Consider the following 24,333-nt stretch of genomic DNA (forward strand, 5'->3'; position numbering starts at 1 on the left):
TCATACCTCCTTCTCTACGGCCAGGCTTCTCAAATCTTCTGTCGCCCCTGCAAGAAGGAGCCACAGGTTAGAAAACGTACTAAAAACAGGAGAAAGTGGAGGCCATTTTGGGGATTAACTATGAAAGTTAGCAAAGGTATTCACCTTCTGTGAATGCATAAAATAAAAAGTTTTTTTTGATTGGCTACCAAGCTTCAAGAAAGGATCATCTCCAGTTTTTAGGCTCTCCTCGAAATAAACCCGCCTAGCCCTCGTATCTTGCCAGAGAATTTCTGCACCGTGCCCACAGCAATGCAACCATCCTTGAAATAGGACTCCAAACAATGAACATGATATACTGAACCCAAATAACTGACTTCTAGAGTTTTATTTATACCATGTAATGCTAGTTTTATTGCGTTGCACCCTATACCTTTGCTCTCATTTAAATTGTTTTAACTTTTCATCCCTTGACTAGAGATGTATTTAGTGCATTTTTGCTCAGAGATACAGCGTGGAAAAAGCCCGTTGGCTCACTGAGTCCACATCGACCAACGATCATCCGTACACTTCTTCTCCCCATCACATTTGGGACAATTTGCAGAAGCCAATTAACTTACTAGCCTGCACGTCTTTAGAATGTGGGAGAAAACTGGAGCACCCGGAGAAAACCCACGCAGTTGAAGGGAGTATGTATCTCCTGAGATGCTGCCTGACCTGCTGAGTTACTCCAGCATTTTGTGAATAAATACCTTTGATTTGTACCAGCATCTGCAGTTATTATCTTGTATTATATAACTCCATACAGACATCACCAGTAGTCAAAATCAAACCCGGATCTCTGGCACTGCAAGATAGCAACTCTACCACCTCGCTACTGAGCCTGTTCCTTCTATGATCTATTATGTTATATTGAACAACCAAAAATTTCATCTGAAAATCTTCGTCCTGCTACTATGCAGTCCTTCGATTAATCGTGCTACCTCCAAAAGTCAAAGAAACTACGCAGGATAAGGAAGGAGTGGTTTTTTTTCCCAGGGAGCATTTCAGTACTTCATTCAAATATAGCATCCTCAGTAGGTCAAACGGACAATTCGAGCAACACTCTTCGCTCATCTGCAATCTTCGCATGTTCTGTAACATGGGACTTGCATACGATTCAGGTTCAGGCTGACAACTTCACACCACATTAAGATTATCCTGGACAAAACAGCCAGCAGTTCATGGTGGCCTTCAATGAAACCATTTGTGTCAAGCCACTGGCATCCACATCTACGGAACCACTATGGACCATAAGGTGAAATGCTGTAGCCATGTCAACACCACAGGTATAGTAGCAAGGCACCACTGCAGTTTACTTCTAAACTGTTCAAATCTTCAGCTATAAAGTTGAAGCCAGAAGTGTGATGTGGCGCACACCCAAAGACAGGCTTGATTTCTGCACTACCAGACGCAATAGGTAGAATGCACAGATGTATAAGACGACTGAAGCATAGCACCAAGGTTACTTTGGTTACATCGCCAATACAATACACCAATACAATACATTGCCAACCTCTATTCATAATTATGACTTCCCCATCGTGTGCAATTAATGACCCCCTCCTAATCATGGCAGGAATATCTTTCATTCCATCTTCACAGCTGGTCTGAAAACCTAACACCACTAGGAAATCAACACCATCAAGGCTGCACATGAAAGACCCACAATCATCTTATGGTAACCATGGATGCAGCCTTGTTAAAATCATTGTCGCGGCATGAACACATTTAAGATAGAAACTATTAAGAACAGGAGAGTATACCATCACACATTTATATTCCAAAGTTCAAGGATGCATCCCCTTCATTTGGTCACTATTTCTCATTTCACACCACTTGCATAAATTGATAGGGCATAGGAGCAGAATTAGGCCGAACCGCCCATTGAGGCTGCTCCGTCATTCCATCATGGCTGGTCTATGCTTTCCCTCTGAACTCCATTCACCCCGTGGCCTCTGACGCCCTTACTAATCATCAAGAATCTATTAATCTCTGCTTTAAAAGTGCACATTGCCGGCCTCCACAGGCACCTGTGGCAATGAATACCACATATTCACCACCCTGTGGCTAAATAAATTCCTCCTCATCTCCATTCTAAAGTTTTGTCCTGTTATTCTGAGGCTGTGCTGTCTAGCCCTAGATTTCTCCACTGTTGAAAACATCCTCTCCCCATGCCCACTCAACTAATCAAGAACCCATTAATCTCCACTATAAAAATACCCAATGACGGCCTCCACAGGCACCTGTGGCAATGAATACCACCTATTCACCACCCTGTGGCTAAATAAATTCCTCCTCATCTCCATTCTAAAGTTTTGTCCTGTTATTTAAAAAAAAAAAAAATTTAGATTGAGAGATACAGCGCGGAAACAGGCCCTTCGGCCCAACGAGTCCGCGCCACCCAGCGATCCCCGCACATTAACACTATCCAACACCCACTGGGGACAATTTTTACATTTGCCCAGCCAATTAACCTACATACCTGTACGTCTTTGGAGTGTGGGAGGAAACCGAAGATCTTGGAGAAAACCCACGCAGGTCACGGGGAGAACGTACAAACTCCGTACAGACGGCGCCCGTAGTCAGGATCAAACCCGAGTCTCCGGCGCTGCATTCACTGTAAGGCAGCAACTCTACCGCTGCGCCACCGTGCCACATTCTGATGTGCTCTCTAGTTCTAGAATTCCTCAAGAGGAAACATCCTCTCCGTGTCCACTCAACTAATCAAGAACCTATTAATCTCCGCTATAAAAATACCCAATGACTTGACCCCTACCGCCATCTGTGGCAATGAATTCTACAGATTCACCACCCTCAGGCTAAAGAAATTCCTCCTCGTCTTTATTCTAAAGGCATTTCCTTGTACTTCCCTCCTGTGACAAGCTGGGGATGCAGGAAAGATTCTGATTAGTCAGGAGGGCAACCGCAGGTCAGGACAGTGACAATAGACAATAGGTGCAGGAGGAGGCCATTCGGCCCTTCGAGCCAGCACCGCCATTCAATGTGATCATGGCTGATCATTCTCAATCAGTACCCCGTTCCTGCCTTCTCCCCATACCCCCTGACTCCGCTATCCTTAAGAGCTCTATCTAGCTCTCTCTTGAATGCATTCAGAGAATTGGCCTCCACTGCCTTCTGAGGCAGAGAATTCCACAGATTCACAACTCTCTGACTGAAAAAGTTTTTCCTCATCTCTGTTCTAAATGGCCTACCCCTTATTCTTAAACTGTGGCCCCTGGTTCTGGACTCCCCCAACATTGGGAACATGTTTCCTGCCTCTAACGTGTCCAACCCCTTAATAATCTTATTTGTTTCGATAAGATCCCCTCTCATCCTTCTAAATTCCAGTGTATACAAGCCCAGTGACCCACCACATGATCAAAGGCATGGAGGGAGAGGCAATAAATGCTGATCTACCAGCAACGCGCAGATACCAAAAACTGAAAAGGGGGAGGTTTTCACTCAAGTGCATATGTTAAAGACCAAACACAATTTTCCTTATCTTCTTCAAGCCAGCGAAGGATATACAGAATAGGATCTCACCCAGTGACTAGTGATAAAAGCACGGATCCTCAAACTGGACATAGTAGCCTGGAAACTCACCTCTCCTCCCAGCTCTGGCTTCTCAGCATTTCACGTGCTCCACGGCCAAACCCCCCTTCTCCATCCTCAAAACTTTTTTGGTAATAACCGCTCTCTCCTCTTCCTCGGCCTGTATAAGGAGCATATGCAAGGTGGGAAATGCTGAGACATCGAGCACCATGTGTCCACATTCATTCACAAATGAATAAAGATACTTTACTATCTTGAGTAGGAGTCTCCAACAGGTCTTTTGATTTAGTTTTAGTTTAGAGATACAGCGTGGAAACAGGCCCTTTCGGCCCACCGAGTCCGTGCCGACCAGCGATCCCCGAACATTAACCCACTAGGGACAATTTTTACATTTACCAAGCCAATTAACCTACAAACCTGTACGTCTTTGGAGTGTGGGAGGAAATCGAAGATCTCGGAGAAAACCCACGCAGGTCACGGGGAGAACGTAGAAACTCCGTACGGATAGCACCTGTAGTCGGGATCGAACCTGGGTCCCCGGCGCTGCATTCGCTGCAAGGCAACCACTCTACCGCTGCGCCACCGTGACCACATGGTGTCATGTTATGCCTCTACACGACTCTTGCTCCAGCAGAGCAACAAAAAGACATTCTGCTTCTCAATCGAGCAAATGATAAACCAAACAAATTTCCGACCCCCATGTTAGTTTCGTTTATTATTATTTAAGTTAATAATAGTTTGAAGTTTAGTTTATTATTATTTAAAAGCAATTATTAAAGCCAATTAAAACAAAACAACTGAATAATTTGAAACTGGATATACCATTATTTTACACTGTATCTTTGGCTAACAATCTGAATCTCTGATTTAAAGCTAATTGGTCCTTCCAGTAATTACAGCTTGTGGAAAACTAAAAATTGCTTTGGGAAAACACAGATATGTATATAAATAGACGATTTAGAAGTAGGTCTTTCAACACTTTAAGCCTGCACTGCCATTAAGATCATGGCTGTTTTGATTGCAAGCTCAACTCTACTGTTGGCCTTTCATCCTGAATTCTTTATTTTTGCCTTAAAAATATTGCTTTCACTGCCCTTCGAAATAAGTTCCAAAGACTCAATTCTCAGCAAATATTTTGCCTTACCTTAAATTATTTATTTTTAAGCAGTGAGCTCTACTTTTAGTCTTCCCCAAGAGAAAACATCCTCCTCACATGTACCCTGTCAAACCCTTCAGCATCCTGCATTGCGCTTTTTGATTCTAGTAGAAACAAGCCTAATCTGACCAACATTTCCTCATAAGACCACCTGCTCAATTGAGACATCAGCCCAATAAAACCACACTGAACTGCTTCCCGTGCATTTATATCTTTCTTAAATAACAAGACCAATGTTGTACAGCGCACACTAGATGTAGTTTCATCCATGTCCAATATGACTAAGGATACTCAACCTATTTTTGTATTCAATTCCTCGAGCAATAACATTACCGGCTTTTCCCCAATCGCTTGTAGAATCTGTTAACAAGCCTTTGGCAAATTATGCGCTGGGCACCCAAACTTCTCCATCTCAGATTCTACAATCTCTCGCATTTAGATATCATACCTTTTTTTTGTCACAACAGGCATTGTACGGATACACCTATTGAATGATGGGTGTTGTGGACCATTCCTGAACTTAGGTACTAAGTTTTCTAATTTGCTTCATTCTTCAAGAGTTTATAGTTTGTAGAAACTGTGTATTTAGTGACTTACCTCGGCCCCTGGCACCCCCTCGGCCTCTGACTACCCCTGCCGGAGGGGCGGTTCCTCCCCGCCCCATCAACCGCATCACTGCCGAGCTGTTCACAGACATTGAAAAGTTCCTCTGCACAGAAATTAAAAATTTTAAAAAAGTCTCAGTTAAAACAAAATGTTATAAGTACTTCGAATGATAAGCTCTATCTTGCAAGTATCACGGTGGGACATTCTTCACTTAAGAGTGCAAAGACATTTTGTCCAAATATTTTCCATTTACCCCATGATCTAGCCAATACTGAAAATGGGCTGCCACATGACAAATAACATTCAACTCCCAAATACCAGACAGTGATCACCATAGAAAGAAAAATCAACACATTTGACAGGCATTCGATAGCATCACTATTGCTGAATCCCCTTCAATGAATATCCTGACCACCAATGAATGGAAACTTAACGGCAGCAACAATATGAATGCTGTGGCTTTGGAGCAGGTCAGAGTCTGGGCTGTTCACAGCCAACCTCCCGAATCTTTTTGGTTATGACTGAAGAGTTTCACCACAGCCAGAATGATCCCAGGAATGATTGGGTTGACATGTGATGAGCGTTTGAAGGCACTGGGCCTGTACTCGCTGGTGTTTAGAAGGATGGGAGGGGGGGGGGGGAGACATTGAAACTTACTGATTAGTGAAAGGCCTGGATAGAGTGAATGTGGAGAGGATATAATGGGAGAGTCTAGGACCAGAGGCCATAACCTCAGAATAAAAGGACGTACCTTTAGAAAGGAGACGAGGAGGAATTTCTTTTACTAGAGGGTGGTGAATCTGTGGAATTAATTGACACAGGTGGCTGTGGTGGCCGTCAATGTACATTTTAACGACAGAGATTGACAGATTCTTGATTAGTAAGGGTGTCAGGGGTTATGGGGAGAAGGCAGGAGAATGGGGTTGAGAGGGAAAGATAGATCAGCCATGATTGAATGGCGGAGTAGATTTAATGGCCTATTTAGACCTAATTCTGCTCCTAGAACTTATGCAACTAGCTCGTTGCAACTCTACAACAAGCTTCAAAGGCAAGGGACAAAAACAGTCCACCTCACTGGCACTCTAAATGGTCTGATCCTCCATCACTGGCTTACATCCTAGCGCGCTCCATCTGCACGATGAAACAAGCACATTGTTGGGTGCAAATACCAAAACCAGCACAGCAATAGCTGAAAAATGGGGCTTATCACTAGATTATCACAGATGTGCCTTAAATACCAATGCTGACAGTGACTCTCAGATCCATGAGAAAACAGAAAAAGCATTTCCCTGTTATGTTCGTCTTAATGACTATCTTGCAAGTGAATTCCACATTTAACTCATTTAAGCGGTACTGAATCCACACTGATCTCCACCATAGACTAATTGCTCTGCATATTGTAAACCAACTCTAAATCAGCAATTTTTAAGTTCCAAGAACAGCTGCAATGAAGAAATGGCAAAGCAAGCAATGCACAGTGGAATCAAGAACATTCTGGGCTTCATTTAACAAGATAGCACCTCATAATTGACACAGCTCATTAAATTTGCATCTACAGTAATGGTATTAGATCTTAATTAAAGAAAGCAAACAGTATGTGACTTCCCCATTAAAATTACAAAGGATTTTGGTTTCTGTTGAGCTAAACGGTCAATAATAATCACGGTGTGAGGGGATGATTAACAATGTGGCTCGCATTTGCACTGTCAGATATCAACACACACACCTCACATCTGAAGATGACAAAGTTCCTGTCTGTATTCCAAAGAACAGCAGAGAATTTAAACCGAACAACAATCAGTTGGAGAAACTCAGCAGGTCGTGGGTTTAACCAGTGCCCCGAACAATGCATATACCTCATTCAGTATGAATGAGCGGTATGATCAGTATCGCATTAGAGGCCAACACAAATTGATTAGTGTATTGAAACAGTTGCTGCACTTAGTCATATAGAGTGGAAACAGGCCCCTCGGCCCAACTTGCCCACACCGACTATACTAGTCCCTAATGCCTGGTTTGGGCCATATTCCTCTAAACCTATCCTATCCATGTACCCGTCTAATTGGTTAAACGTTGGGATATTCTCAGCCTCAACTACCTCCTTTGGTAGCTCGTTCCATACACCCACCACCCTTTGTGTGAAAATGTTACCCCTCAAATTCCTATTAAATCTTTTCTCCTTCACCTTAAACCTATGCCCTCTGGTCCTCGATTCTGGGCAAGCAAGTCTGTGTATTCCACTCATGATTTTATACACCTCTATAAGATCACCCCTCATCCTCCTGAGGTCCAAGGAATAGAGTCCTGGCCTGCTCAACCTCTCCCTATAGCTCAGACCGTAGAATCCTGGCAACATCCTTGTAAATCTTCTCTGTACCCTTTCCAGCTTGACAACATCTTTCCTATAATGTGGTGCCCAGAACTGACACAGTACTCCAAATGTGGCCTCACCAACATCTTATAACTGCAACATGACCTCCCAATTTCTAGACTCAATACTCTGACTGATGAAAGCCAATGTGACCATCCTTTCTACCCCCTTAGAAAGTATTTAATTGACCCCAAGATTCTCTAAAAATGAAGCAGGAACTGCTGATGCTGGTTTTCCAAAAAAAAGAGACACAAAGTGCTGGAGTAACTCAGCGTGACAGACAGCATCTCTGGGAAACATGGAGAGGTGATGTCTTGGGTTGGGATCCTTGAAGGGTCAGACCCAAAACGTCACCTATTCACGTTCTCCAGAGATGCTGCCTGACCTGCTGAGTTACTCCAGCACTTTGTGCCTTTTTTTTCCTAACAGTGACATGCAAGACTTTCCTATAAATGCAAGATCTTTGTTTTTCTAACTGCGATCCAGCCATTTCCTCCCAAGGTATGCATGTAAGCCACTGAAAGTGGAAAACACAGAATCCAATATTGCAATTCTCCTTTCCTCAAAACCCCAGCACTTCACCCACCTAATTCCCTGCAGGTAAATAATCTGACGACACACAATCTAGACTTACAAATTATCATTTAAATAAAACAGCACCGCAGGCTCTTAAAAAAAAAACCTTACTCTTCAGCATGCATCAGCAGCTGCAAGGATAAAAATAAAATTAAAAGGGAAATGACATGCAATCCTTGAAATATCTATTTACTATAATTCTTGTTTGTCTGTTTGTTCCTGAACTACAGCCAAAACAGAGGGGAGGGTTGGGGGGAGGGGAGGGGAGGGTGGAGGGGAGGGTAGGGTAGGGGGAGTGGAGGGTAGGAGGGAGGGGAGGGGAGGGGGGAGGGGAGGGTAGGGGGGAGGAGAGGGTAGGGGTAGGGGGGAGGGTAGGGGGAGTGGAGGGTAGGGGGAGTGGAGGGTAGGGGGGAGGGGAGGGGAGGGGGAGGGGAGGGTAGGGGGAGGGAAGGGTAGGGGGAGCGAAGGGTAGGGGGAGGGTAGGGGAGGAAGGTAGGGGGAAGGGTAGGGGAGGGGGAGGGTATAGGGGAGGGTATAGGGGAGGGGGGAGGTTAGGGGGAAGGGGAGGGTGGGGGGTAGGGTGGGAGTGTATGGTAGGGGGGTAGGGGGGAGGGTTGGGTAGGGGGGAGGGTTGAGTAGGGGGAGAGGACGGTAGGGGGGAGGGGAGGGCAGGGGGGAGGGTAAGGTAGGGTAGGGGGGAGGGAGGGGTAGGGTAGGGTAGGGGGGAGGGTAGGGTAGGGGTAGGGTAGGGTAGGGGTAGGGTAGGGTAGGGGTAGGGTAGAGGGGAGGGTAGGGGAGGGTAGAGGGGAGGGTAGGGTAGGGGGGAAGGTAGGGTAGGGGGAGGGTAGGGTAGGGGAGGATAGGGTAGGGGAGGATAGGGTAGGGGAGGGTAGGGGGAGGGTAGGTAGGCGGAGGGTAGGGTAGGGGGAGGGTAGGGTAGGGTAGGGGGAGGGGAGGGTAGGGGGAGGGTAGGGTAGGGTAGGGGAGGGTAGGGTAAGGGAGGGTAGGGTAGGGGAGGGTAGGGTAGGGGAGGGTAGGGGGAGGGGAGGGTAGGGGAGGGGAAAGGTTAGGGGGAGGTTGGGGGAGTTAGGGTAGGGGGGTGGGTAGGGTGGGGGGCGGAGGGTAGGGCAGGGCGGAGGGTAGGGCAGGGCGGAGGGTAGGGCAGGGCGGAGGGTAGGGCAGGGCGGAGGGTAGGCAGGGCGGAGGGTAGGGCAGGGCGGAGGGTAGGGCAGGGCGGAGGGTAGGGCAGGGCGGAGGGTAGGGCAGGGCGGAGGGTAGGGCAGTGGGGAGGGTAGGGCAGGGGGAGGGTTGGGCAGGGGGGAGGGTTGGGCAGGGGGGAGGGTTGGGCAGGGGGGAGGGTTGGGCAGGGGGAGGGTAGGGCAGGGGGAGGGTAGGGCAGGGGGAGGGTAGGGCAGGGGGAGGGTAGGGCAGGGGGGAGGGTAGGGCAGGGGGGAGGGTAGGGCAGGGGGGAGGGTAGGGCAGGGGGGAGGGTAGGGCAGGGGGGAGGGTAGGGCAGGGGGGAGGGTAGGGCAGGGGGGAGGGTAGGGCAGGGGGGAGGGTAGGGCAGGGGGAGGGTAGGGCAGGGGGAGGGTAGGGCAGGGGGGAGGGTAGGGCAGGGGGGAGGGTAGGGCAGGGGGGAGGGTAGGGCAGGGGGGAGGGTAGGGCAGGGGGGAGGGTAGGGCAGGGGGGAGGATAGGGCAGGGGGAGGGTAGGGCAGGGGGAGGGGAGGGGAGGGGGAGGGGAGGGGGAGGGGAGGAGAGGGGGGAGGAGAGGGTGCTGCACCAATGCAGGAGAGGTTTGGGCCCAACGGGTCCACTTGGTCTACTTAGTTATAATTAGACAATAGACTATAGGTGTAGGAGGAGGCCATTCAGCCCTTCAAGCCAGCACCACCATTCAACGCCATTCTCAATCAGTACCCCGTTCCTGCCCTCTCCCCATAGCCCCTGACTCCGCTATCCTTAAGAGCTCTATCTAGCTCTCTCTTGACTGCATTCAGAGAATTGGCCTCCACTGCCTTCTGAGGCAGAGAATTCCACAGATTTACAACTCTCCGACTGAAAAAGTTTTTCCTCATCTCCATTCTAAATGGCCTTCCCCTTATTCTTAAACTGTTGCCCCTGATTCTGGACTCCCCCAACCTCGGGAACATGTTTCCTGCCTCTAACATGGCATTCCCTCAATTGAGAGACTTTATTTCAGCTTATATTTCATCCAGCTTGAATTATGACCATACAGGATATTTATATCAATTATTGATTTCTCCTTTAAACATTACCATCCATTTCCACTCTTCAGGATGTCCCATGAATTCACTATTTGTGCCTCGAGGGCGAATGCACCAGTCAATTTGTACATTCCAAGGTCAGCAATGATCGGGAATGTCTAATTAAATCTGTATTTGTATTAAAAAGGACGCTATGGGTAGGTTAGAATCTGTGTATTCTCAAGCCTATCCCATCTCCACCCTCCTGTTCATCAATTAGAGAATAGTATTGCTGCACCATCTGAAAAGATTAACGAAACCTTTCAAATTTCAAATGAACATTGATTTTTCTAATTTCAAGTAACTACTGTACTTTATCCCCCTCTTCTCCCACTCTAGTTGTCCTATTAGTTCCACTGTTTGCATCTTGTATCCCTCGTTATCAGCCATGATTACATAGATAGATAGAAAATGGGTGGAGTAGGCCATTCGGTCTTTTGAGCCAGCTCCGCCATTCAATATGATCATGGCTGATCATCCAAACTCAGTACCCCGTTCCTGCTTTCTCCCCATATCCCTTGATGGCAGAGAAGACTTGATGGGCCGAATGGCCTAATTCTGCTCCTTTGACTTATCACACCTTCCCCAGCCAACAATGTGCCCTTATGGGCTCCACCCTTCCTGATGTCATCTGTTGCTAGCCCCTGATTTGTTCTGGACTTTACTCGTCTCCAGTTTATTCTGCCCCCCCCCCCCCCCACCCCACTTCTACTTTCAATCTGAGGAAGGGTTCCGACCCGAAACGTCACCTATTCTTTTTCTTCAGGGATACTACCTGGTCTGCTGATACTCTAGCATTTTGTGTCTACCCAATGAAGTCTTAGTTTTAGCTTGATCTTATCTTCTTACCCACAGTATGTTTTATATATTGCACCCTGCAGGCACTTTGAATTTGAGCAGAAATTCAAAAATAATTAACATTAGGCAATTTAAATCCCTCCCAAAGGGCATTGAAAGTAGGTAAGAAATTTCATATGCATTTGCCCACAGCAATCACAGCCATGGCCTGGAAATGTCTAGCCTGAGTGCACAATCTACTCAATTAAACCAACAAATGTCACAAATCTAGGCAATGACAATAGAGAAAACAAGTTTTTAATTGCATGGAGATCTAGATATTACTGCAATTAATTACCAAAGGGTCTACTTTCCCAATAAACGGGGAGTGGCGGAGGGTGAAATAACTGCAAAAACTAAACAAGCCATTTCAGTCTCAGTAGCTGATATTTTCTCTACATCGCCCCAGTTTAAGTACACCGGGGGGCCTTCAGCAAGTCTAGCTGGCACACAATTAGATCCATCACTCGGGGAAAAAAATAATTGTACTCAAGCACCTTGTCAAGTAATACCTGCAGCCTATAAACAAACATTTCCACCCACCTGCTCTTCCTCTGTAAGAGGTACAAGTGCCAAGGGCAGAAGTGGTTCATTCTGTAAAATAGCCAGGAATTCTTTATCCACCAACTCTTCAGGAACCTGGCAAAGTAAAATGAGGAAGTGGTTATTAGTATGTGCACTAGTGTAACTTCTGGCTTCATTTGCTTTGGAGATCCTGATCCACGTGTTTTGTGTATTACAGATTGCAGTGTGACCTCATGCCACGGGCCTTCGGGGAGGCGAAAGGAGTATGCCAAAAGATGGCTTGTTAATTTGTTGTGCAGCTGTGAGACAAATTGTGATGAAGGAAGGAGAATCAGCAAGAGGGAAAACTAAGAACGGCAAAGTAAATTTGGATTTACTGTAAATTTTAAATTAAAATTATGGAGTCATAGAGTGATACAGCGTTAAAATGGTCCCTTCGGCCCAACTTGCCAATACCAGCCAACATGTCCCAGCTACACTAGTCCCACCTGCCTGCGTTTGGTCCATATCCCTCCAAACCTGTCCTATCCATGTACCTGTCCAACTGTTTCTTAAACATTGCGATAGTCCCTGCCTCAACTTCCTCCTCCGGCAGCTTGTTCCACACATCCACCACCCTCTGTGTGAAAAAGTTACCCCTCAGATTCCTATTAAATCTTTTCCCTTTCACCTTAAACCTATGTCCTCTAATCCTTCACTCACCTACTCTGGGCAACAGACTCGTGCATCTACGCGATCTATTCTTCCCATGATTTTATACACCTTTAAGGTCATAAGTGATAGGAGCAGAATTAGGCCATTCCACCATTCAATCATTGCTGATCTATCTCTCCATCCTAACCCCATTCTCCTGCCTTCTCCCCATAACTCCTGACACCCAATAAGATCACCCCTCATCCTTCTGAGCTCCAAGGGATAGAGTCCCGGCCTACTCAACCTCTCCCTATAGCTCAGACGTTCTAGTCCTGGCAACATCCTCGTAAATCGGGCGGCACGGTGGCGCAGCGGTAGAGTTGCTGCCTTACAGCGAATGCAGCGCCGGAGACTCGGGTTCGATCCTGACTACGGGTGCCGTCTGTACGGAGTTTGTACGTTTTCCCCGTGACCTGCGTGGGTTTTCTCTGAGATCTTCGGTTTCCTCCCACACTCCAAAGACGTACAGGTATGTAGGTTAATTGGCTGGGCAAATATTAAAAACAAAATTGTCCCTAGTATGTGTAGGATAGTGTTAATGTGCGGGGATCGCTGGGCGGCGCAGACCTGGTGGGCCGAAGGGCCTGTTTCCGAGCTGTATCTCTAAATCTAAAAAAAATCTTCTCTGTACCCTTTCCAACTTTACAAAGTCTTTCCTATAACATGGTGCCCAGAGCTGAACACAATATTCTAAATACTTTGATAAAACACAACACATTTAATAATCTTTACTCTTTCTGTCACCTCAAGGTCAGAACTTGCTGCAATACCATTTCAAGGACATTTGCATTAAACAGATTACATCCTCGGATCTTCACGCCATGCATCGGATTTCCTTCTGCAATAGTGTCATCGCATTAAGGAGATTGCAAACATCACCCAAGTGTCATTTTCAACTATAATTCACGCCATTCATTTTAGTTTTAGTATTCTTAGCCTCATGTTGGTATACCGAGATAGTGAAAAAACTGTTTGCATGCTATCAAGCAAATCATACCATTCAAGTACAATTAAACCATACACGAGTACAACTGGCAATAGAAAATGAGATAAGCAGAGTGCAGACTGTAGCGTTACTGTTTCAATGTTGTCCGACTCTAATATTGCACATACCTTATTATCTTTCATATAAAGTGCTAGCATTTCTTCTCTTCCGTATCGATAATCTGCTAATTTGTATTTTGGCAATGCAGGTGAAGGAGGTGGGGACGAGATACTTCCACCGCTGGACAACGCACGAAGCCTACAGCAGGAAGGAAAGAAATACAAAAGGATTTCTATGTAACAGCACTCCCTTGAAACCCAGAGCATAGAAACAATAGCGGAGATGCATTAGCGGAATAGCGGAAACAATAGCGGAGATGCAAAACTCATTTTCCATCCACTAAGTTTCACTTCACCTTACTAGCACATCTTCGGCTCAAAGCACAGAAATGAAAAGTAACGCAAATACGAATGCTTCAGTCAGTAAGGGAGCTGGGAAGACTTATCTTAGGGCTGCTAGATTTATTCCACAGAATGATTGGGGGGGGAGGGGGGTGGGGGCAATTTAACATGTAAACAATTTTTAAAACGTAATACATATTCAAAGGTTGGAGGAAAAAATAGCTCCAAAGTGACTAGAATACCAAGTTTAGAAACTACTTCCCAATAGTCAATTGTGGCTGGTCTTACTGGTCAGTTCACATTTCGCACTCCATAGCTCATTTTTGGGTAGCTCTGGCACAAGAATATGAATGCCGACTTAAAGAAGTCTGCTGTACCAGTGTGTTTATTAAATAGTTAAGAAAAAGTGAGGGCAAGCATTTTAAGCCCCGGTTAGGTTGCACAAAAGAAAACTAGATGACAATTTAATCCAGTAAGACACCCCATTTACATGGGGGAAGTGTAGCGTATTCAGTACTATTCTTTTACAATTAAGTTTTATTCAATGAAATTCATTATTCTTCACCAAATGAAGCCAAAATCCATAACTAATGTGCACAAGAGACCCAAAGCAAAACATGTCTGACACACAAATGTTTACATATTCTGAATTAGCTTTTAGCCCTATTTGCATTCTTAACTGTATTACTGAAAAGATCATCTTTCAGCGGCACGGTGGCGCAGCGGTGGAGTTGCTGCCTTACAGCGAATGCAGCGCTGGAGACTCAGGTTCGATCCTAACTACGGGTGCTGTACTGTACGGAGTTTGTACGTTCTCCCCGTGACCTGCGTGGGTTTTCTCCGAGATCTTCGGTTTCCTCCCACACGCCAAAGACGTACAGGTGTGTAGGTTCATTGGCTGGGCAAATGTAAAAATTGTCCCTAGTGGGTGTAGGATAGTGTTAATGTGCGGGGATCGCTGGGCGGCGCAGACCCGGTGGGCCAAAAGGCCTGTTTCTGCGCTGTATCTCTAAATCTAAAACAAAAAATCTTACCATTCTGGTCCAAAGTTGAGTGTCTGAGTCTCTGCTGCCATCTCCTTGTCTTTGACAACAGCTCTGGAAGATTAAAAACAAAAAATATATTTCGATTAAGAAATTAGGCAAATTTTATTTATGAGGATAGTGCATTTCTTACTTTTAGCAGGATACTGGTATCGCTTAAATACCCGGTTTGAAAACTACTCTAAAAAGCAGCATCGACAAAATTCTCAAGTGTCGCCCGGGGCAACATCATTTCAGATATACCCACAGGATCTACATGGGAAAATGCCACAGATGGTACTTTGAGTCGTGAATTAAAACACCCGCTCACACCACTGTCATGGAAAGACAAAATGCTGAAGTAATTCAACGTCGTCACTGAATCACTGACAGCATCACTGAAGAACATGGGTAGGTGACGTTTCGGGTCAGGGCCCTTCTCAGTAAGCCAGCATCTGTAGTTCCTTGTTTCTAGCAGCATTACCATATTGGCTCTAAGCAGGATCCTCGTCAGAGGTGGAAATTGTGGGGTCGAAAGGTCGAAAATTTACACTCCAGATGCCAGCCACCATCTACACAAAACAAATCTCAACCTGTAATAATTGTCCTCTGAAAAGGGATGATGATGGACTGGGAACATTGCTAAGGAAAATCTCAAGGAATACAACAAGAATACAACAATGAGAAAACAGCTACATTGTGAAACACCCCAAAGGTCACCAACAGTGTGAATCGTTTCTTTTGAAAAAAACATTGAGATTGTGAGTAACAATTCATTTTGCTATCTAGATTCTTATACTATTTTTATGCACCTGGTGACTGCAATAATATACACAGATCATACATGGTTATTCAAAATTAAGCAGAAATACTTGGATAATGCCATAGAAGGCCGTGGAGGCCAAGTCAATAGATATTTTTAAGGCAGATAGATTGACAAAATGTTAGCTTTTCTTCCAAGAGGATTCTTGATTAGTACAGGTGCCAGAGGTGGGGAGAAGGCAGGCGAATGGGGTTAGGAGGGAGAGATAGATCAGCCATGATTGAATGGCGGTGTAGGCTTGTTGGGGCGAATGGCCTAATTCTGCTCCCATCACTTATGAACATAATGCTTATTGAAAGAGGGTGGGAAACTTTGGCTCCTATTCATCATATGGGTTTCCAACGTAGCCTGCACGAGGACATTTGATGGCAAAGTATTTTAACATAGGCTATGATTAATTACCAGAGCTATCTACCTTGAAATGCTCTCTGAAACCATACTCTGCAATACAACCAGCTTGCACATATTGGGATTACTGCCGCGAAAAACCCCATACACCAGATGAGTAAACGGTCAACTGAACGAACCAGTCACCATGGTATGAAAACGTAGCAGCTATTTTTCCCCACAGTAAACTCTCAAAAGCGACCACTGATCTGCTTTAATTGTACTGATTCAGGAACAACACTTGACAAAGTACCAAAGGGAACATCTCTTCTTTCTGAACAGGAATCTCTATTATACTTAAGATAAATCAGGGCACAGTTTAACATTTGATTTGCATGCTGACACACTTACGACTACATAGTACTTTCACTGCCACATGAGCCTGCAGGTTTGTGTCAGGAGTGCAACTTGATCTGCAATCATACGAAGGAAGAGCTTCAAGCAAGGCAGATGTACAAGTTGACTAATTAATTACATCATTGGAAAATACATGCAACTCTGCAGCTGAACCAACTGTTGTGTTTTTAACGTGAGCTTGTGCTCACCTCCAGAGTTTTCAAGCTACAATGTAGGTGGCCAACTTCTCACCCTTCGCTGATGATATTTGCCAGTGTCTGCATCACCTCCAGGTTTGGGAATTCTAATGCCCGTGAAAACATTTTGACCCTCATGTCATCTTAACTCGTGTCTATCTTGCAACTGGTCCGGTACATTTCTACTTCAACCTGACTATTCAATATTACACCGATTCCATGGCTCACTTTCCTGTGTTGCAACACATCCCACAGTCAAACTGCTCAATGAAAACTACGCTATGGGATCAGGCTTGAACCACCAATTGGCGGCTTGAACTAAAAAGAGGCAGAACCTACCCTGTGGAATCAGAGCCGTGCAAGAGCTGCTTTATGTTTACTACCTTGTGACACTATTAGAAGCTTAATAAATACTTTCAGTTCGAATGCGACTCTTGAATGCCCATGCACTTCTCGCTTTAATTGCAAACAAGTTAATTTATTTTCAATCAAAATACTTCTGCAAATCTGTCAGAACTAATATTTGAATGACTTTAGAGACAGCGCCAAAACAAGCCCTTCGACCCATAAACTCAGTACAGACAGCACCCGTGGTCAGGATCGAACCCGATTCTCTGACGCTATAAGGCAGCAACTCCACCACTGTGGCACCCCTCATGCATAATGATAATAGACAATAAACAATAGGTGCAGGAATAGGCCATTCAGCTCTTCGAGCCAGCACCACCATTCAATGTGATCATGGTATTAATGCATCAACTAATGGGCCATTCTTAGTCACGTGTGTGGCCAAAAATGCGAAAAATTGTGGAATACATCTCTTCTAATTCTGAAAGCATTATAGGTATATTGTTTTGTACTGTATATGTGACTTATATATGCCGAAGTTTATCAAGTGAAATTTTTATGTTTTGCTGACAATGCTTGTTTAGGGTTAGAGGCCAAATAGGCCTGGTCACGTGTGTGACCGTGTGAGGTCACGTGTGTGGCCATGTGAGGTCACACACGTGACCAGTCGCGTTTGACTTCTGACCCTATACATTGTCAGCATGACATATAAAAATTTCACTTTAATAAACCTCGACATACAAGTCATATATACAGTACAAAACAATATACCTGTAATGCTTTCAGAATTCGAAGAGATGTATTCCACAATTTTTCACATTTTTGGTCACAAACGTGACTAAGAATGGGCCTTATTTACTTGGAGCTTCAGCAACAATGATGTGGCCCGTTGCTTAAAATTAATACATAAAAAAAACAGAAATCTGAACTACTGAAGTACAACTACATGCAACTTCTCAGGGAAGACAATTTGTACTGATGCACCAGAAACCCTGTGAGATACAGCCAATATGCAGCACAGTGAAATATCAAGTACAACCACTTAAAATATAACCAGCCTAATTTAGTTTGCCCATGTATTATTGATGTAGCCAAACACAACTTATTTACATAAATTTGAGAGAAACAGCAATTATATTCATATTTTCAGTTTCGTTTTTAGATACAGCGAGAAAACAGGCCCTTTGGCCCACCGAGTCCGTGCCAACCAGCAATTCCCGTACACTAGCACTATCCTACACACACTAAGGGACAATTTACAATTATACCGAGGCAATTAACCTGCAAACCTGTACATCTTTGGAGTGTGGGAGGAAACCGGAGATCTCCTACTCAGGTCACAGGGAGAAAATATAAATTGCGTACAGACAGCACCCATAGTCAGGATCTAACCCGGGTCTCTAATGCTGTACGGCAGCAACTCTACCGCTACTTCTCCATGCCGCCCAAATGATTAGTCAATGGGTATGTGCAGTGTGGATAGTGATGGATTTTGAGAGGAATGTCACACAGGAACGCCAATCAGGTAAATGTCCTGCCCTCCATAACATACCCTGAGATCTTAAATTTAAACAAGCTACATTGGAGACCTCCATTTACCAGTGATATTTAGTGATGCAACTTCTCAGACCAAGTCCTTGAGGCCTCAATTCTGGGCACTACACTTGAAGTAACAATTCATTTACTTAACAAATACAGCATCAACAACTTGGGCTCAAGTAATACCTCTACAAATACGCTGAGGAATTGCTGCAATGTCGTGTGGTCAAATAAAATCAGTCGGAAGCTTGTATGCAAAGAACGACTACGCTGGCTGTCAAAAGCAGTAGATCTCAGATGCCAGGAACAGTCAAAACCTGATGATGAAACTGAAGTACAAATGAGGTGTACTAATGTTTTCCCTGCAGAATATCAGTTGCAGCCACAAAATGTACTTCTACTTCACCAGGTAACTCTAATGGGACTTACATAGACCAAATTTAAATCCCAAGGGAACTGTATTTATATTGCACATTTCACACCCTGCGCTAATGTGCAGTGAATCAATTCTGAACAGCAAGTCAGTGCTTTGTAGGAAAATGCAAAAACAAATTTGTTTGGGGCAAAACAGTGGCGGTAAACAATTACAAGACTTTTGGTGATGTTTTAGAACAGGTATTGGTCCTGATGCTGGAATCATTTGCTTCTCCAATTCCTGACATGGGACTTTTTAAAATCACATTTACAAAAGGGGAACCCTGAACCTTCAGCCACATTGCTGTTTTAAACATTAGTTTGTTTCAGTTGTTACAAGTATCATAATGCTACCATAATTGCATCAACGCACATTAAAATAAATTTGAATTCAACAGTAGCAATTTTCTAACTGCAGCCAGGAGGAGGCAATTATAGCAGACTTGCCCGTTACAACAGCCTGGCGGTGTGGAATTAGCTTGATTATGTTGCTATGAAAAAGTGCTAGCACTTATTTGCTCTATTTCTGCATTCTTTATTAACTACCATTCAGTGCCATCATTCTCCACATCACTCACACCAGCCAAATTCCAGCAGATTAATGCATCCCACTAGTGCTAACTTGACAACTGGTAAGTGAATTAGCCAGGGAATTATGCAATATGCATCAAAATCTGCAGCCACATTGTGATTTTCTTTAGTCATTCATTTTGGATTATTTACAAATGGTTACTTCATTTCGATGATTAGCAGATTTGCACTTGACGATGTTTAGCAAATTTGCAGATGCCACTAAAGTGGGTGGTGTTGTAGATAGTGGTCAAATATTACAGCAGGATCTTGATTGGTTGGACTGAGGAATGGTTGATGGAATTTAATACGAAGAAATGTGAGGTGTTACATTTTGGTAAGACTAACATGGGCAGGACCTAACATAGGTCCTGCCCATGTTAGTCTTACCAAAACGCAAGGGCTCTGGAGAGTGTTGTGGAGCAGAGCAAATTAGGAGTGCAGGTGCATAGCTCCTTGAAAGTGGTGCCACAGGTAGATAGAAGACTTTAGGCACCTTGGAGTTCATCCGTCAGAGTATTGAGTATAGAAGTCTGAAGAAGGGTCTCGACCCGAAACGTCGCCCATTCCTTCTCTCCTGAGATGCTGCCTGACCTGCTGAGTTACTCCAGCATTTTGTGAATAAATACCTTCGATTTGTACCAGCATCTGCAGTTATTTTCTTATAGAAGTTGGGAGATCATGTTGCAGTTATACTATACATTGGTGAAGCCACATTTAGAGTAATGTGTTCTGTTTTGGGCACCAAATTGTAGGAAAGATGTTGCCAAGCTTGAACGGGTTCAGAGAAGATTTACGAGGATGTTGCCAGGACTCAAGGGACTGAGCTATGGGGAGAGGTTGAGCAGGCTAGGGTTTTATTCCTTGGAGCGCAGGAGGATGAGGGATGATCTAATACAGGTGTAAAAATCTTGAGAGGAATAGATTGGATAACCACAGTCTTTTGCCCAGCGTAGGGGAAATCGAGAACCAGAGGACATATGTTTAAGGTGAGGAGGGAAAGATTTAAAGGAAACCTGAGGGGTAACCTTTTTGTTAAACAGAAAGGGTAGTAGGTGTATGGAACAAGCTGCTAGAGGAGGTAGTTGAGGCAGGTACTATAGCAACATTTAAGAAACATTTAGACAGGTACATGGATAGAGTAGGTTTAGAGGGATATGGGCCAAAAGCAGGCAGGTGGGGCTAGTTTAGATGGGGCATGTTGGTCGGCGTGGGCAAGTTGGGCCGAAGGGCCGTTTCCACACCGAATGACTCCAATAAGCTGTCTTTAAGCATTTGCACATTTGGGGCAAAGGAATTCAATCCTTCCAGTAATTTTCCAAATGGTCTCATCATGAATTTACCTAGGCTGAATGCCGTATGTTGGAATCTGGAGGGGTAGTGCAAAACATGGCAGACCAAAAAGTCTGTTTCGGTGCTCTGCAACTCCAAGACATGTCTACTGTGACCCCGGTCAACTTTCACACGACAGGACAATAGCTGCAATCAATAGATAGTATCTAGATTCTAATACAACCACTGCTGCACTCAGGGCTACATCTCGGCTGAGATCAGTGCACTCTGTACAGTCTGCAGTCCTACTTAGAGTCCCACTGCATCAGTCTAATTTAATACTTCCTTTTTGAAAGTATTTCTAAACAAACCGCCTGCGGTACTTGGGATTGCAAATGAAGCATTTGATAATTTCCTGCTTTCTTGATGGGCGACTTAAAGCGAGCCTCAGAAGACATAAGATGCTAGGCGGCAATGGGATAGAAAATTGGTTGACAGACAGAAAGCAAAGAGTGGGGATAAATGGGTCCCTTTCGGAATGGCAGGCAGTGACCAGTGGGGTACCGCAAGGTTCGGTGCTGGGACCCCAGCTATTCACGATATACATTAATGACTTAGACGAAGGGATTAAAAGTACCATTAGCAAATTTGCAGATGATACTAAGTTGGGGGGTAGTGTGAATTGTGAGGAAGATGCAATAAGGCTGCAGGGTGACTTGGACAGGTTGTGTGAGTGGGCGGATACATGGCAGATGCAGTTTAATGTAGATAAGTGTGAGGTTATTCACTTTGGAAGTAAGAATAGAAAGGCAGATTATTATCTGAATGGTGTCAAGTTAGGAGGAGGGGGAGTTCAACGAGATCTGGGTGTCCTAGTGCATCAGTCAATGAAAGGAAGCATGCAGGTTCAGCAGGCAGTGAAGAAAGCCAATGGAATGTTGGCCTTCGTAACAAGAGGAGTTGAGTATAGGAGCAAAGAGGTCCTTCTACAGTTGTACCGGGCCCTGGTGAGACCGCACCTGGAGTACTGTGTGCAGTTTTGGTCTCCAAATTTGAGGAAGGATATTCTTGCTATGGAGGGCGTGCAGCGTAGGTTCACTAGGTTAATTCCCGGAATGGCGGGACTGTCGTATGTTGAAAGGCTGGAGCGATTGGGCTTGTATACACTGGAATTTAGAAGGATGAGGGGGGATCTTATTGAAACATATAAGATAATTAGGGGATTGGACACATTAGAGGCAGATAACATGTTCCCAATGTTGGGGGAGTCCAGAACAAGGGGCCACAGTTTGAGAATAAGGGGTAGGCCATTTAGAACGGAGATGAGGAAGAACTTTTTCAGTCAGAGGGTGGTGAAGGTGTGGAATTCTCTGCCTCAGAAGGCAGTGGAGGCCAGTTCGTTGGATGCTTTCAAGAGAGAGCTGGATAGAGCTCTTAAGGATAGCGGAGTGAGGGGGTATGGGGAGAAGGCAGGAACGGGGTACTGATTGAGAGTGATCAGCCATGATCGCATTGAATGGCGGTGCTGGCTCGAAGGGCTGAATGGCCTACTCCTGCACCTATTGTCTATTGTCTATTGTCTATAACTGCAAAACACATCTTTTGCAAGATTTGACAAGTTCTCCAGGGAGAACGTTTAAAACAGCCTCCAGAAACCAGCAAGCACCATTGAATTAACATAGCTGACCAGCTGGAGATCATGGCACCTAATCAAAGTGCACATTTTAACTACAATACATAATTCGTACTTTCATAACCTGGGCTGTGGGAAGATGAGGAGCAAGGGACCATTTCTTCCCGAACATAAATATATGAAGCCAACTCATACCAAGTTCTGCAGACAAGTGCACTTTTATCCACCTTGACCTTTTTTAGATTTAGAGATACAGCACGGAAACAGGCCCTTCGGCGCACCGAGTCCGCGCCGCCCAGCGATCCCCGCACATTAACACTATCCTACACACACATTTACCCAGTCAATTAACCTACATACCTGCACGTCTTTGGAGTGTGGGAGGAAACCGAAGATCTCGGAGCAAACCCACGCAGGTCACGGGGAGAACGTACAAACTCCGTACAGACGGCGCCCGTAGTCGGGATCGAACCCGAGTCTCCGGCGCTGCATTCACTGTAAGGCAGCAACTCTATCGCTGCGCCACCGTGCCGCCTGCATTCTTAATTACTTTTTTGCCTTCTGATACAATAAACGTTTAAAATATCCTTCAGTATATTTTGAAGATAGACACTAAGTACTGGAGTAAAACAGCGGGTCAGGCAGCATCTCTGGAGAAACAAACGATGGGTGATTGACGTTTCGGGTCAGAACCCTTCTTCAGATTATGGTATTTTAAGGGAGAGATTGGGGGGGGTAACACAACAAGGGTGAGGGTTGGGGTAAGAAGGGTCAGGGGAGTGGACAGAGATTTAGGCGAGGTACTGCAGGGGGATGACGCGTGTTTAGGGGGAGGTGACATGAGAAGTAGTGTCTGGGTGGGAATCAGGGGTAGCCTGGTTTAAAGAGGAGGAAGGGCATGACTTGGTGGAATCAGTACCAAGTACATTTCAACTGCTGCACGAGTGTTATAAATCACATTTATAAACTTATACATGTGAACTAAAGTTTTTTAATGAAAAGGTTTACTGTTAGCAAATGTATTTCTACAATAGAATGGGGAAAAGAGATAACTTAAATTAATCAATTTGCTATCACAAGAAACTTGTACAAATTCTCAACTATCCCTCCCAGAAGCTGGCCCTTTTCCATTTAAATACCAACCATAAATGCACACGCAAACACAGCTTTCTAACTGCACCTTGTGCTGCGTCATTCTGACCGTTAAAAACTGTACAAACGTCAGTAACCCAGCAGAGGGTTACTAGCAGCAGTTAAAAGGAGGAAAAATATAGAGTGGTGATCAAGATCAACAACCTATTTAACTTGGACAGTGACTAGAGGACACAGGTACAAACATCACAAGGTTAGAGATTAAAAAAATACTCTCTGCCATGCGAGTGAGAGATTCAGTGGAGCAGACATGATTTGAAGGTCAATTAAAAATGGGAAAAGCTGTCAAATAATCATTTAGAATTAATTGCCTTCCTTGATTTTCACCCTCCACCTACACAAACATGGAAGGCAAGAAAGTAAATTGCATTATCTAAATTGCTGTTGGGCAGGGACACCAACGGAGTTTGTGTTTATTTTGAAAGAACAAATATGCTATGCTCTATGATGCACAGGAAAACATTAAAATACTTTTTTAGATTTAGAGATACAGCGCAGAAACAGGCCCTTCGGCCCACCGGGTCCGCGCCGCCCAGCGATCCCCACACATTAAAACAATCCTACACCCACTAGGGACAATTTTTACATTTGCCCAGCCAATGAACCTACAAACCTGCACGTCTTTGGAGTGTGGGAGGAAACCGAAGATCT

The 24,333-nt window shown here is 44.8% G+C and overlaps 1 protein-coding gene across 1 annotated transcript in view; it reads right to left on the bottom strand.

The window, feature by feature from the left end:
• The window catches only part of LOC144609696 (GRB10-interacting GYF protein 2-like), a 134,801-nt gene that overhangs the window by 71,598 nt on the left and 38,870 nt on the right, over window positions 1-24,333 (bottom strand). Inside the window, 6 exon segments of the mRNA XM_078428199.1 lie at window positions 7-47; window positions 3,625-3,733; window positions 5,327-5,438; window positions 11,929-12,024; window positions 13,717-13,846; window positions 15,024-15,086. Coding sequence (XP_078284325.1) covers window positions 7-47; window positions 3,625-3,733; window positions 5,327-5,438; window positions 11,929-12,024; window positions 13,717-13,846; window positions 15,024-15,064 — 529 coding nt within the window. The 5' untranslated portion in view covers window positions 15,065-15,086.

Source organism: Rhinoraja longicauda, chromosome 34 (assembly GCF_053455715.1).
Source record: "Rhinoraja longicauda isolate Sanriku21f chromosome 34, sRhiLon1.1, whole genome shotgun sequence".
NCBI lineage: Eukaryota > Metazoa > Chordata > Chondrichthyes > Rajiformes > Arhynchobatidae > Rhinoraja > Rhinoraja longicauda.